We start from the raw sequence: 14,654 nt of genomic DNA on the forward strand, positions 1-14,654 counted from the left end.
TATTGTTTAATTATTCAAACTTTTGATGTCCAAGGGTCTCTCTGTGTTCCACAGTTTACATTCCAATCTCGAACACTACAGAGCATAGAGGCAGCGTATTTTACGACAGTCATAAAACAGCCAACTTCCCGCTCTCCCCCTCTACGAGAGAGAGCACACTGTAGAGAGGACCCGCTGTAACCTGATCCTTCAGATCGTCACAGGAGAGTTATGACAGTTGTGACTCGAGAAACCTTGGAGATCCTTAAGGAACCCCTTCAGATAGATATGTTTAGGCCACCCGTGGGAGTAAGTGTCATCCCTAATTGTCTGTTCTTTTGTATTGTCATCACATGTTAAGGTTGAACACTGACACTTTTGCAGCTTTAATGTGGCTTTCAGAGGTGTATGAGTTCCTTGAGCCTATGCAAATCCCAAAATTGGAATAGTTACCACTTTATTACTATGTGCAATCATGTTAATATCAAATAACATTTTATTTGTAACATGCACCGAATAGAGGTGTAGACCTGACAGTGAAATGCTTACTTACTAGCCCTTAACCAACAATGCAGTTTTAAGAAAAATACGTGTTTAGTAAAAAATAACAAATAATTAAAGAGCAGCAGTAAAATAACAGTAGTGAGGCTATATACAGGCTGTACCGGTACAGAGTCAATGAGCGGGGAGCACAGGTTAGTTGACTTAATTGAGGTAATATGTACATGTAGGTAGTGTTAAAGTGACTATGCATAGATAATAAACAGAGAGTAGCAGCAGCGTAAAAAGAGGGGGGGGGACAATATAAATAGTCTTGGTAGCCATTGGATTAGCTGTTCAGGAGTCTTATGGCTTGGGGGGTAGAAGCTGTTAAGAAGCCTTTTGGACCTAGACTTGGCACTCCGGTACTGCTTGCCGTGCAGTAGCAGAGAGAACAGTCTATGACTAGGTTGGCTGGAGTCTTTGACTCCTTTAGGGCCTTGCTCTGACACCACCTGGTATAGAGGTCCTGGACGGCAGGAAGCTTGGCCCCAGTGATGTACTGGGCCGTACGCACTACCCTCTGTAGTGCCTTGCCCGGGGTGAGCTGTTGCCATACCAGGCAGTGATGCTACCAGTCAGGATGCTCTCGATGGTGCAGCTGTAGAACTTGTTGAGGATCTGAGGACCCATGCCAAATCTTTTCAGTCTCCTGAGGGGGAATAGGCTTTGCCGTGCCCTTTACACGGCAAAGCCTATTGGTGATGTGGACACCAAGAAACTTGAAGCTCTCAACCTGCTCCACTACAGCCCTGTCGATGAGAATGAGGGCGTGCTCAGTCATCCTTTTCCTGTAGTCCACAATTATCTCCCTTCTTGATCACGTTGAGGGAGAGGTTGTTGTCCTGTCACCACACTGCCAGGTCTCTGACCTCCTTCCAATGGCTGTCTCATCGTTGTCGGTGATCAGACCTACCAGTATTGTGTTGTCGGCAAACTTATTGATGGTGTTGGAGTCGTGCCTGGTCATGCAGTCATGAGTGAGTACAGGAGGGTTGCAACACAGACCCCCTGACATGTACACACATTGACTTGTGAGTCATCTTCAACCATACGTGTATACTGTAGCTTGAACTGTACAGTATGTTCAGTTCAGGGGTTCCTTGTTACCTACCCTTACCACCTGGGGGCGGCCCATCAGGAAGTCCAGGATCCAGTTGCAGGGAGGTGTTTAGTCCCAGGGTCTTTAGCTTAGTGATTAGCTTAGAGGGAACTATGGTGTTGAACGCTAAGCTGTAGTCAGGGAATAGCATTCTCACACAGGTGTTCCTTTTGTCCAGGTGGGAAAGGGCAGGGTGGAGTGCAATAGAGATTGCACCATTTGTGGATCTGCTGGGGCGGTATGCAAATTGGAGTGGGTCTAGGGTTTCTGGGATAAAGGTGTTGATGGGAGCCATGACCAGCCTTTCAAAGCACTTCATGGCTACAGACGTGAGTGCTACGAGTCGGTAGTCATTTAGGCAGGCTACCTTAGTGTTCTTGGGCACAGGGACTATGGTGGTCTGCTTGAAACATGTTGGTATTACAGACTCAGTCAGGGACAGGTTGAAAATGTCAGTGAAGACACTTGCCAGTTGGTCAGTGCATGCTCGGAGTACACGTCCTGGTAATCTGTCTGGCCTCACATCGGCTACGGAGAGTGTGATCACACAGTCGTCCGGAACAGCTGATGCTCTCATGCATGCTTCAGTGTTGCTTGCCTCGAAGTGAGCATAGATGTATGAATATTACATTAGAATATGTAATATGCACACACATTCAAGGGCAATTGAAATTTGCAGTGTATAAACTTAACATGATGAACAGGAAGGACATTTACTCTAATGGGTGGAAGCCACACCTCCACTCTTCTGATAGGCTTCTACAATATATTATTAAAAAGGTTCAACGTTCAACCCCTCCCATCACAAAAAGGTTCCCGGTTTGAACCTTTACACAGGGGTTCCTCGAAGACTCATTTCAGAGGGGTTCCTTAAGGAACCTTTTGGAATTAGATAGGTTCCCCCTGTGTGACAATTTTTAGAATCCCAAAAGATTCTTCCGGGCTCCTTTACTTCTAAGAGTGTGGGTCCATACACTAGTGTACACTGTGCTATGACTAAGGGAAATGCCAGAAATATGGCCACCAAGTCACACAGCTCCACCAGTCATGTCTCGCTCTCTCTGGTTGCTATGACAACCCGGGTGTCACATGTGAGATTCCATGTGTTGCCATGGAAATGTGCTCTGCATCACTGTGTGCTGTACAGCCAACCCAATGTCAGGTTGCAACACAGACCCCCTGACATGTACACACATTGACTTGTGAGTCATCTTCAACCATACGTGTATACTGTAGCTTGAACTGTACAGTATGCCTGGATTCTGTCGCAATAGTCCGTTTTCCCCCATGCACTGATAATGCTTGATCTGGGATCTGAGGATCTGACGCTCAGATTAAGGGAAATATCAGTAAATCTGGCAAACCACAGTGAAATATCCTGTTTCTCCTGTGATCTCAATCTGCCAGGCGCAGTGTGATACTGGGTCAAATGTCACGTTCCCACTGTGACTGGGCTCTGTATAGACATCCACTGAGGAGAGATACATCAGTCAGGTCAGAGAGGAAGAGCTGTATACATCATCCTGGCCTGGTTAGGAGAATGTGAAGCACATTCCGAATGGCAGAGTAGAGCTGGTGTGTTGTACACTATGTCTGAATGTCTATAAATGCATTAAAGTGAATATGATTCTGCATTTAGTGTAGGCTACATATCATTCATTCCACGCATCACTGAGGACAACAAGGTGCAATTATGAAAAAGGGGTACATGGACTTCGATGTGGAAGGGATTCAATACTTGTGAAAGAGCCACAACAAAAATGTTTCCTTCTTGTTGTAAGCACAGTGCACAGACCAAACTCTTCCTGTGTTGGAGCAGTGATATGGTACAACTGAAAGTGTCTAGTTTACAGATTGTTCTGCCCTTGGTTACCCAGACAGAATACATCAATAGTACAACTCCTCTCTGAGTTATTTAAGGACACAAGTCCATTAAGTGTGAATGGAAGTAGCCCATTTTTTTTTTACAGCAGACATTACAGAGTGGACATCTCTCTTCACCTTTAAAAGCGTTCCAAAAAACACTACGCCATGCTGGTTTCCAAAACTCAAACAGCTGTCCAATGGAGAAACCATTACCCTCTCACATCAATCTTAAATTCACTTACAGTAGACTTACAGTAGTAGAAAAGATAACACTGTTTAGGACTTGGCATTAGAGAGAGGCTGTAGCCTTCTGGCCTGTCTCATGCAGTCCCTACTCACCAAGGCCTCACCAGTCACCAGTGTGGCCAACACTGCAACCACTGACTGAAATAACCTAGAAATATCACACTGCTACCTAGAGGCAAACATATCGAACATCCTGCCACGGATATAATCTTTGTAGCAAACCCATGTAGAGATTTGATTCCACCTGGTTCTTATTTGTCAGAGGTAGTATACACCTGACCTTTGATTGTGAACAGGAATCAACCTGTTGGATGAGTGTTCTCTAGAATCTCTAATGAGGACACAGATCTATTAGATTCTAGATACTGAAGTGCCATGATGGAGTGAAATACTGTAGTCAGAGAACTGTGTAAACGCATCGTACAGTGTGTACGGGCAGTTTATCAGGTCTCTATATTCTCAGTAAGATCTGTTAAGTTGACTTTGTCTCCAGTGAATAAATCAATGATTGCTTTGTTATATGGCATTTATTTTTCTCAGTGCAGAGGCTGGAGAGGAGTGAGGGAGTGGTATCCCGGATTCCACCGTCCATTACCATGGCAGCGATGATGACAATCAGAGTCTGGGCTTTCTGAGTGCAGCCTCACTTATGCTAATGAAGTTCTGTCGGTCTGACTTTGCGATCTGCACTCGGCCGGTAGGCAGTGGGGTGATCAGAACAGTCCAATGATCTCAGCCAGGGAAGGGGCTTCTCCTGCACTCTGCTGCACTCAGAAGGAGGGGCCCAGCTTCAAATGGAACATTCCAGATTCTAAAGGCCAAGAGTTACTCAAACCTGTGCTTTCACAGGAACAGTTATACTGCGCAGCTGAATGTACCAGTTCCAGGAACACTGTGGTGACTCAGAGGCGACATCGTGTCAAATCAAATAGCACTCAAAGCATTTACAATGTGGGTTACTCACTCAGAACGTGTCTCACCATGGGCTCCCGAGTGGCGCAGCGATCAAAAGGCATCACTACAGTCCCTGGTTCGTATCCAGGCTGTATTGCATCCGGCCGTGATTGAGAGTCCCATAGGGCGGCACACAGTTGGCCCAGCGTCGTCCGGGTTTGGGCAGGGTAGGCTGTCATTGTAAATAAGAATTTGTTCTTAACTGACTTGCCTAGTTAAATAAATGTTAAATAAAATCTAAATGTATAAATTGCGCCATGTGAAGTATGTAAGGGACAATATGTTGTGAACATTTCATTGTGTGTCAGTATTGTTGTGCATAAGGAGTGACGTCACACTGCTCTGAATCAAGTGCTGGAGGGATGAGTTATGTTCCCAGAGGTGAACACGAGGCTCCTTGCTGAGAGACGCACTCAAAGCAGCAACAAACAACAGGAGTTGCTCTACACTGAACAGACTGCACAATACTACTGTTCTGAATTATGACTTTACCACACTACCCTTATGCACTTTGTATTCTATGCAGAAGATGTTTATTCGTAATCTGGTAATGCCCCTGAGGGAGTGAATAAAGTTGAATGTTTATTAATAACATGTTATTCAAATATTTATTCATGTCTTTTGTGCTAACACCCAGTTTCTGGGGTGTGTTTCGTCTCCAGGCTACAGAGGTGGAGAGGCAGCTGTCCACTCAGGTCCACTCGTTACGGGATGACTTCAGAGAGAAGAGCATCTCCACCAACCAGCACATGACACGACTAGAGAGCCTACAGGCTGAGGTGAGACTAGAGAGCCTACCGGCTGAGGTGAGACTAGAGAGCCTACCGGCTGAGGTGAGACTAGAGAGCATACCGGCTGAGGTGAGACTAGAGAGCCTACCGGCTGAGGTGAGACTAGAGAGCCTACCGGCTGAGGTGAGACTAGAGAGCCTACCGGCTGAGGTGAGACTAGAGAGCCTACCGGCTGAGGTGAGACTAGAGAGCCTACCGGCTGAGGTGAGACTAGAGAGCCTACCGGCTGAGGTGAGACTAGAGAGCCTACCGGCTGAGGTGAGACTAGAGAGCCTACCGGCTGAGGTGAGACTAGAGAGCCTGCCGGCTGAGGTGAGACTAGAGAGCCTGCCGGCTGAGGTGAGACTAGAGAGCCTGCCGGCTGAGGTGAGACTAGAGAGCCTGCCGGCTGAGGTGAGACTAGAGAACCTGCCGGCTGAGGTGAGACTAGAGAACCTGCCGGCTGAGGTGAGACTAGAGAACCTGCCGGCTGAGGTGAGACTAGAGAACCTGCCGGCTGAGGTGAGACTAGAGAACCTGCCGGCTGAGGTGAGACTAGAGAGCCTACAGGGCCTACCGGCTGAGGTGAGACTAGAGAGCCTACAGAACCTGCCGGCTGAGGCGAGACTAGAGAACCTGCCGGCTGAGGTGAGACTAGAGAGCCTACAGGGCCTACCGGCTGAGGTGAGACTAGAGAGCCTACAGGGCCTACCGGCTGAGGCGAGACTAGAGAGCCTACCGGCTGAGGCGAGACTAGGGAGCCTACCGGCTGAGGCGAGACTAGGGAGCCTACCGGCTGAGGCGAGACTAGGGAGCCTACCGGCTGAGGCGAGACTAGGGAGCCTACCGGCTGAGGCGAGACTAGGGAGCCTACCGGCTGAGGCGAGACTAGGGAGTCTACCGGCTGAGGCGAGACTAGAGAACCTGCCGGCTGAGGTGAGACTAGAGAACCTGCCGGCTGAGGTGAGACTAGGGAGCCTGCCGGCTGAGGCGAGACTAGGGAGCCTACCGGATGACAGATATTGACAGATATTACCTATGAAATATATCCCCAGTCATTATCAAAAGTGTTGTTTATTTAAAATGTTCTTTTAAAGTGCTGTGTGGGTTTGAAAAAGTAATATCCTGAGATATTAGAATATGCACACCTCAAGTTGTGCTTGCTATCAAACTAATTCAAACAGTTGAGTTAAGTGAACAAATATACAAATCTGTTTTTCCTCCTTTTCTATCAATCATTCCCTGTTCCACTCCTCTAATACCATGATTGAATCCTTCCTCTTGACTGGAGCAGCAAGGGCTGGAAGTGAGTGGTTATATTGGTTTGTCTGCATGCTGCATGTCACATGTGTGTACATGTCCCACTGTACTGCTATGGAGCGTGAGCTACTGTAGCCTACCAGGGGAATACACAGTAATATCAGTAATGTGTAATATCAGCCATTTAGCTCAGGGTCATAGGATGATACCATGACATACAGTACAGTATATAATATCTCTCTGAAGCCTCCTCTTTTAAAGTGGGTCTTATTGGAGAGGAATAACCCACTGCGGAGACCGCGCTGTAATTGGGTGAAAACAATACCGTTCTATATTTAGCTCAGATATACTGCAATGTCTGGGTGTTCGCAGGATTGCAACGGGTGTTCTTAATGTGACAAGGATGAATATATCACAGTCCTGCTAGACAAAGAAAATCACAGCAATGTCAACCAAAATGTCTGAAGGACACACGGAGAACATAAAGCTACAAAGATGTCCACATGATGGCAAAGTCAGTGAGCTGAGCTGTACACGCAATGTCAGCCTCCTGCGCTGTGAAGGAGATCAACAGACGTAGGTCAAAGCATGGCTGGGGGATAACGAGAAAGAACAAGAGCTGATGTTTGTTTAATAGAGTAAGCTGCTCAGGCGGCTACCGAACATTTTACACACAAACTCGCCTTGTATCGCTAGACATGTGCGGTGTTCATGCAATGTTAGCCTTCAGTCCACTGTACAGTATAGACTGATGAAGGAATAGACTGTTATCAGGTTTATTTGGAATATCAACTTATCACAGAGACATTCCTGTATGTGAGGGAGGCAGAAACCGCCTACTCCTAATCGCCTATGCTAGGCAACAAACATTCTTTGGACCAGGGGGAGTACTTTAATCTTCTGGAACATTTGAACTCTCCTCAGAGTCAGGAAAGAAACAGGTTAACACTAGAGGGCTAACACTGAGTGCAGATAGGATAAACTCTTTTGGTAGCTATCTGTCCTTGGTTCCATAGCACAATGTGTAACTTGGCTATTGGGGTTATGTATTTTGTCAGATTAAGATGCTGTCGGAGCGTAAGAGAGAGCTGGAGGATCAGGTTAACGCCGTACTAGAGGAAAACGAGCTACTGCAGAACACTGTTGACGACCTGAGGGAAGGGACGCTAGTGCTGGAGAAACAGTACCACGAGAAGGTCTCACAGGTACGATCTCTGACATTCTTTAGGGGTTTTGATAGAACTGTTGTACTGTGTCATAATATTCCTGTGTAATGTGTGAGTGGGTATGTTGGTGTATAGAAATACAGTACGAGTACTTCTGAGTGTGTTGTATTGATCTGTATGGTATCAGGGCTCTTTGTTGACTACTGTGTTGACCACTGTGTTGACCAGTTTGTTGACTGCTGTACATGTCCAGTTACGGCAGAGCCAGCTGGAGCTCCAGGAGGTACGGGTGTCCCACAGGCATCTGAGTGCCCGCTTTGAGGAGTTCACAGAGGAGAGAAGTCTACAAGGCCTCAGCCCAAACCCTGCCAGCCTACTCTGTGAGATAGAACAGAGCATGGAGCAAGAGGAGCAGGAACAGGAGAGGGAGCAGGTACATGCATGCACATAACACATACAGAGAATCCTTGTTGTTCTATAAGTGATTTACAGTGTATCACGCAGTGGTGGTATAGTGGTGAGCATACAGTGGGGCAAAATAGTATTTAGTCAGCCACCAATTGTGCAAGTTCTCCCACTTAAAAAAATGAGAGAGGCCTGTAATTTTCATCATAGGTACACTTCAACTATGATAGACAAAATGAGAAAAAAACATCCAGAAAATCACATTGTAGGATTTTTAATGAATTTATTTGCAAATTATGGTGGAAAATAAGTATTTGGCCAATAACAAAAGTTTATCTCAATACTTTGTTATATACCCTTTGTTGGCAATGACAGAGGTCAAATGTTTTCTGTAAGTCTTCACAAGGTTTTCACACACTCCCTTTGCAGAAAAACAGCCCCAAAGCATGATGTTTCCACCCCCATGCTTCACAGTAGGTATGGTGTTCTTTGGATGCAACTCAGCATTCTTTGTCCTCCAAACACGACGAGTTTAGTTTTTACCAAAAAGTTATATTTTGGTTTCATCTGACCATATGACATTCTCCCAATCTTCTACTGGATCATCCAAATGCTCTCTAGCAAACTTCAGACGGGCCTGGACATGTACTGGCTTAAGCAGGGGGACACGTCTGGCACTGCAGGATTTGAGTCCCTGGCGGCGTAGTCTGTTACTGATAGTAGGCTTTGTTACTTTGGTCCCAGCTCTCTGCAGGTCATTCACTACCGTTCCTGTGATCATTTTGACCCCACGGGGTGAGATCTTGCATGGAGCCCCAGATCGAGGGAGACTATCAGTGGTCTTGTATGTCTTCCATTTCCTAATAATTGCTCCCACAGTTGATTTCTTCAAACCAAGCTGCTTACCTATTGCAGATTCAGTCTTCCCAGCCTGGTGCAGGTCTATAATTTTGTTTCTGGTGTCCTTTGACAGCTCTTTGGTCTTGGCCATAGTGGAGTTTGGAGTGTGACTGTCTTTTATACTGATAACAAGTTCAAACAAGTGCCATTAATACAGGTAACAAGTGGAGGGCAGAGGAGCCTCTTAAAGAAGAAGCTACAGGTCTGTGAGAGCCAGAAATCTTGCTTGTTTGTAGGTGACCAAATACTTATTTTCCACCATAATTTGCAAATAAATTCATAAAAAATCCTACAATGTGATTTTATGGATGTTTTTTTCTCATTTTGTCTGTCATAGTTGAAGTGTACCTATGATGAAAATTACAGGCCTCTCTCATCTTTTTAAGTGGGAGAACTTGCACAATTGGTGGTTGACTAAATACTTTGTTGCCCCATTGTAGCTGTCTTCCAAACAATTGGCCTGGATTCGATTCCTGGCCATCGCAGCCAAACACTTTATGTGGACGGCAGGTAGCCTAGCGGTTAGAGCATTGGGCCAGTAACCAGCAGGTAGCCTAGCGGTTAGAGCATTGGGCCAGTAACCAGCAGGTAGCCTAGCGGTTAGAGCATTGGGCCAGTAACCAGCAGGTAGCCTAGCGGTTAGAGCGTTGGGCTGGTAACCAGCAGGTAGCCTAGCGGTTAGAGCGTTGGGCCGTTAACCAGCAGGTAGCCTAGCGGTTAGAGCGTTGGGTAGGTAACCAGCAGGTAGCCTAGCGGTTAGAGCATTGGGCCAGTAACCAGCAGGTAGCCTAGCGGTTAGAGCATTGGGCCGGTAACCAGCAGGTAGCCTAGCGGTTAGAGCGTTGGGCTGGTAACCAGCAGGTAGCCTAGCGGTTAGAGCGTTGGGCCGTTAACCAGCAGGTAGCCTAGCGGTTAGAGCGTTGGGTAGGTAACCAGCAGGTAGCCTAGCGGTTAGAGCGTTGGGCCGGTAACCAGCAGGTAGCCTAGCGGTTAGAGCGTTGGGCCGGTAACCAGCAGGTAGCCTAGCGGTTAGAGCATTGGGCCGGTAACCGAAAGGTTGCTCGTTTGAAACCCTAAGCAGACAATGTCAAAAAATGTAACCATAATTGCTTCAGGGATGCTGGACAATGGTGACCCTGGCCAATTGACACGTGTGTTAGTACATACTTATACATAGGTGAAATGTAAGCACCCACCAACTAATTATTATTATTATCAGTGGTCTTTGCTAAGCAGCTTTCCCTCTCTGTCTCCAGCTGCGTCTCCAGCTGTGGGAAGCCTACTGCCAGGTGCGCTCTCTCGTCTCCCACCTGCGAGGCAACGACATCACAGACTCGGCCCTGTCCACAGACTCCTCCATGGACGAGTCCTCTGAGACATCCTCAGCCAAGGACGTTCCCATGGGGAGCCTACATGCCAGTCTACTGGAGCTACGCAGACTCACACAGAACCTGCTAGACGGCAATGAGTCCACGGTACGGACCTTTCACACACATATATGAAAAATACTGACCAGATATACTATACACTGAGTGTAAAACATTAGGAACACCTTCCTAATATTGAGTTGCACGGCACCCCCTTTTGCCCCCAGAATAGCCTCAATTAATCGGGCATGGACTACAACATAACTCCAATGCTTCCCACAGTTGTGTCAAGTTGGCTGGATGTCCTTTGGGTGGTGGACCTCTCTTTATACACACAGGAAACTGTTGAGCGTGAAAACCCAGCAGCGTTGCAGTTCTTGAGACACTCAAACCGTTGCGCTTGGCACCTACTACCATACCCTGTTCAAAGGCACCCTCTAAATGGCACACATAACACAATCCATGTCTCAAGCCTTAAAAATGGTTATTTAAACGGTCTCCCCCTCTTCATCTACACTGATTGAAGTGGATTTAACAAGTGACATCAATAGGGATTATAGCTTTCACCTGGATTCACCTGGTCAGTCTGTCATTGAAAGAGCAGGATTTCCTAATGTTTTGTACACTCCGCGTATAGTTCCTCCGTGCATCTAATAAAGAGTGTGAACTATTCGGTACACACTCAAAACAAGCCAAAATTACAATTGAGTGGAAATCACAATATAATGAACCTCTGTGTGTTGTTGTGGTTGTGTGTGAGCAGGGTTCTCGGCGGAGTGACGAGGAGGCTCTAGAGGACCAGGTTCGAAAGCTTGGGGAAGAGCTGAGAGGAGTGAGAGAGCTGTACCAAACAGAGCAGGATAGAACACGGAACAGCCAAGAAGAGGTTCTACAACTCCATAATCAGGTACTACTGCACACAGAGCTTCATCATCGCTGTTGTTCTCCAACAAGATCACTTCAGCACAGCGTTATTATTCAAGCGAGACACATTCGATGGGAATTCTTATTTATGAGGCTGACAATGTGTTTGATAAGGGTTGCTTGTGTCCTGCAGATGGCGACGTTTTCTGTGGAGATGTGCTCTGTACAGGAGGAGAGTGAGCGCATGAGGGCCATGTCTGAAGCACGAGACCCCAGTGAACAGCTCCAAAGTGCTATACAAGACCGAGACGACGCTATTTCCAAGTAAGACCACACAACATAACTCATCATCTGGGCACAACCAAATTGTATGTGCTTCCTGTGTAAAATCACTACCAATGTAATAGACTAGTATATAACAACAATTAGTCTTTTTATATTCTTCTCCAAATAAGCAAGCCAGTCATAAACTCTGATTCAGCGGAATAAGAGCAAAGAGAGATGTTGTCTGTCTCTAAGCTGTATGTCTGTGTGTCTGTCTGCCTTACAGGAAGAAAGTGGTGGAGACGGAGCTGGCCAAGTGTAAGATAGATATCATGTCTCTGAACAGCCAGCTCCTGGACGCCATCCAGCAGAAGCTGAACCTATCACAGCAGCTGGAGGCCTGGCAGGTGGGTCAGAGGTCAGGGAGCATGAGGGGGCACGCTAGGCCACTCATAGTGTGAGCTATTATTTGATTTGATTTAAAAAACACAATTCAGCCACATGTGTATACACTGTATTTAAAATAATCGAGGGTAACACAATAATGTTTAACAACTTATTTCCATTGTTACTGAATGGACTGCCAAATTGAATGGGCTGTCAAACAGATATATATACAGTGGGGCAAAAAAAGTATTTAGTCAGCCACCAATTGTGCAAGTTCTCCCACTTAAAAAGATGAGAGAGGCCTGTAATTTTCATCATAGGTACACTTCAACTATGACAGACAAAATTAGAAAACAAATCCAGAAAATCACATCACATAGGATTTTTTATGAATTTATTTGCAAATTATGGTGGAAAATAAGTATTTGGTCACCTACAAACAAGCAAGATTTCTGGCTCTCACAGACCTGTAATTTCTTCTTTAAGAGGCTCCTCTGTCCTCCACTCGTTACCTGTACTAATGGCACCTGTTTGAACTTGTTATCAGTATAAAAGACACCTGTCCACAACCTCAAACAGTCACACTCCAAACTCCACTATGGCCAAGACCAAAGAGCTGTCAAAGGACACCAGAAACAGAATTGTAGACCTGCACCAGGCTAGGAAGACTGAATCTGCAATAGGTAAGCAGCTTGGTTTGAGGAAATCAACTGTGGGAGCAATTATTAGGAAATGGAAGACATACAAGACCACTGATAATCTCCCTCGATCTGGGGCTCCACGCAAGATCTCACCCCGTGGGGTCAAAATTATCACAAGAACGGTGAGCAAAAATCCCAGAACCACACGGGGGGGGGGGGGGGGGCCTAGTGAATGACCTGCAGAGAGCTGGGACCAAAGTAACAAAGCCTACCATCAGTAACACACTACGCCGCCAGGGACTCAAATCCTGCAGTGCCAGACGTGTCCCCCTGCTTAAGCCAGTACATGTCCAGGCTCGTCTGAAGTTTGCTAGAGAGCATTTGGATGATCCAGAAGAAGATTGGGAGAATGTCATATGGTCAGATGAAACAAAAATATAACTTTTTGTTAAAAACTCAACTCGTCGTGTTTGGAGGACGTAGAATGCTGAGTTGCATCCAAAGAACACCACACCTACTGTGAAGCATGGAGGTGGAAACATCATGCTTTGGGGCTGTTTTTCTGCAAAGGGACCAGGACGACTGATCCGTGTAAAGGAAAGAATGAATGGGGCCATGTATCGTGAGATTTTGAGTGAAAACCTCCTTCCATCAGCAAGGGCATTGAAGATGAAACGTGGCTGGGTCTTTCAGCATGACAATGATCCCAAACACGCCGCCCGGGCAACGAAGGATTGGCTTCGTAAGAAGCATTTCAAGTTTCTGGAATGGCCTAGCCAGTCTCCAGATTTCAACTCCATAGAAAATCTTTGGAGGGAGTTGAAAGTCAGTGTTGCCCAGCAACAGCCCCAAAACATCACTGCTCTAGAGGAGATCTGCATGGAGGAATGGGCCAAAATACCAGCAACAGTGTGTGAAAACCTTGTGAAGACGTACAGAAAACGTTTGACCTCTGTCATTGCCAACAAAGGGTATATAACAAAACTTTTGTTATTGGCCAAATACTTATTTTCCACCATAATTTGCAAATAAATTTATTAAAAATCCTACAATGTGATTTTCTGGATTTTTTTTCTCATTTTGTCTGTCATAGTTGAAGTGTACCTATGATGAAAATTACAGGCCTCTCTCATCTTTTTAAGTGGGAGAACTTGCACAATTGGTGGCTGACTAAATACTTTTTTGCCCCACTGTGTGTATGTATATGTGTATATATATATATATATATATATATACATATATATATATATATATATAACAGATATGAATATGTATCTGAATGACAACATGTATAAATGACATTCACACAGTAATTATCATTCTTAATCTGTACTGTATTTTATTCATTAAATAAGAGTATACTAGCGGACTGAAAATGTGTGTATGGTGATCTTTTCCACACCACATCCTGTCCTCTCCTCTAACTTACCACTGTCCTGTGTGTGTGTGTGATAACATGTACAATACTGTACGTACTCTGAGTCGCCAATTTACACAAGTGTCTAAGGAACTAATACACTCCTCAATGAAACCTCAATGAGTTTCAACCATGGGTTTTCATTGAACATACTGCAAACAATTAAGCAAGTAGGACGAGTAGCTAGCTAACTAAATTGAGGACTCAGTGTATGACTTTCCCTTCCCATCCTCACCCGTAACTAGCAGCTCTTTCCTCTCTCTTTCCCTGGCTGCAGTTTGCATCCTCAGGGCTCTTTACTGTGTGGCTCTTGTGGTTTCTGATCTAGTGGCCTTTCTCAGCTTCCGTACCACCCTTTCTCCCCTGTGGTACCCCCCTCCTGCCTTAGAGGTGAGCCTAGGTGTGCCATCTCGGCCTGATCCTGTCCTGTGCCACTCTTCCATACCATGCTGAGCCATTCCATGCCATGGCCTGCTGAATCAACAGAAATGCGCTCACCCATTCTAACCCATTTGATCACCCAATA

At 45.9% G+C, this 14,654-nt stretch overlaps 1 protein-coding gene across 3 annotated transcripts in view; it reads left to right on the forward strand.

Moving 5' to 3' along the window:
* The window catches only part of bicdl1 (BICD family like cargo adaptor 1), a 34,077-nt gene that overhangs the window by 11,726 nt on the left and 7,697 nt on the right, over nt 1–14,654 (forward strand). The window contains exons 3-11 of one of the 3 annotated variants that reach the window (XR_002475336.2): nt 5,350–5,466; nt 6,752–6,763; nt 7,776–7,922; nt 8,137–8,316; nt 10,445–10,663; nt 11,319–11,462; nt 11,613–11,743; nt 11,970–12,090; nt 14,406–14,518. Coding sequence is in view for 2 of the 3 variants with exons in the window: in XM_021621285.2 (XP_021476960.2) it covers nt 5,350–5,466; nt 6,752–6,763; nt 7,776–7,922; nt 8,137–8,316; nt 10,445–10,663; nt 11,319–11,462; nt 11,613–11,743; nt 11,970–12,090 (1,071 nt within the window). In the remaining variant the exon portion in view is untranslated. The remainder of the gene's footprint in view (nt 1–5,349; nt 5,467–6,751; nt 6,764–7,775; nt 7,923–8,136; nt 8,317–10,444; nt 10,664–11,318; nt 11,463–11,612; nt 11,744–11,969; nt 12,091–14,405; nt 14,519–14,654) is intronic. The other 2 variants (XM_021621285.2, XM_021621286.2) reach the window with 2 other exon arrangements.

The sequence above is a fragment of the Oncorhynchus mykiss genome, chromosome 11 (genome assembly GCF_013265735.2).
Source record: "Oncorhynchus mykiss isolate Arlee chromosome 11, USDA_OmykA_1.1, whole genome shotgun sequence".
In the NCBI taxonomy this organism is placed as follows: Eukaryota; Metazoa; Chordata; class Actinopteri; order Salmoniformes; family Salmonidae; genus Oncorhynchus; species Oncorhynchus mykiss.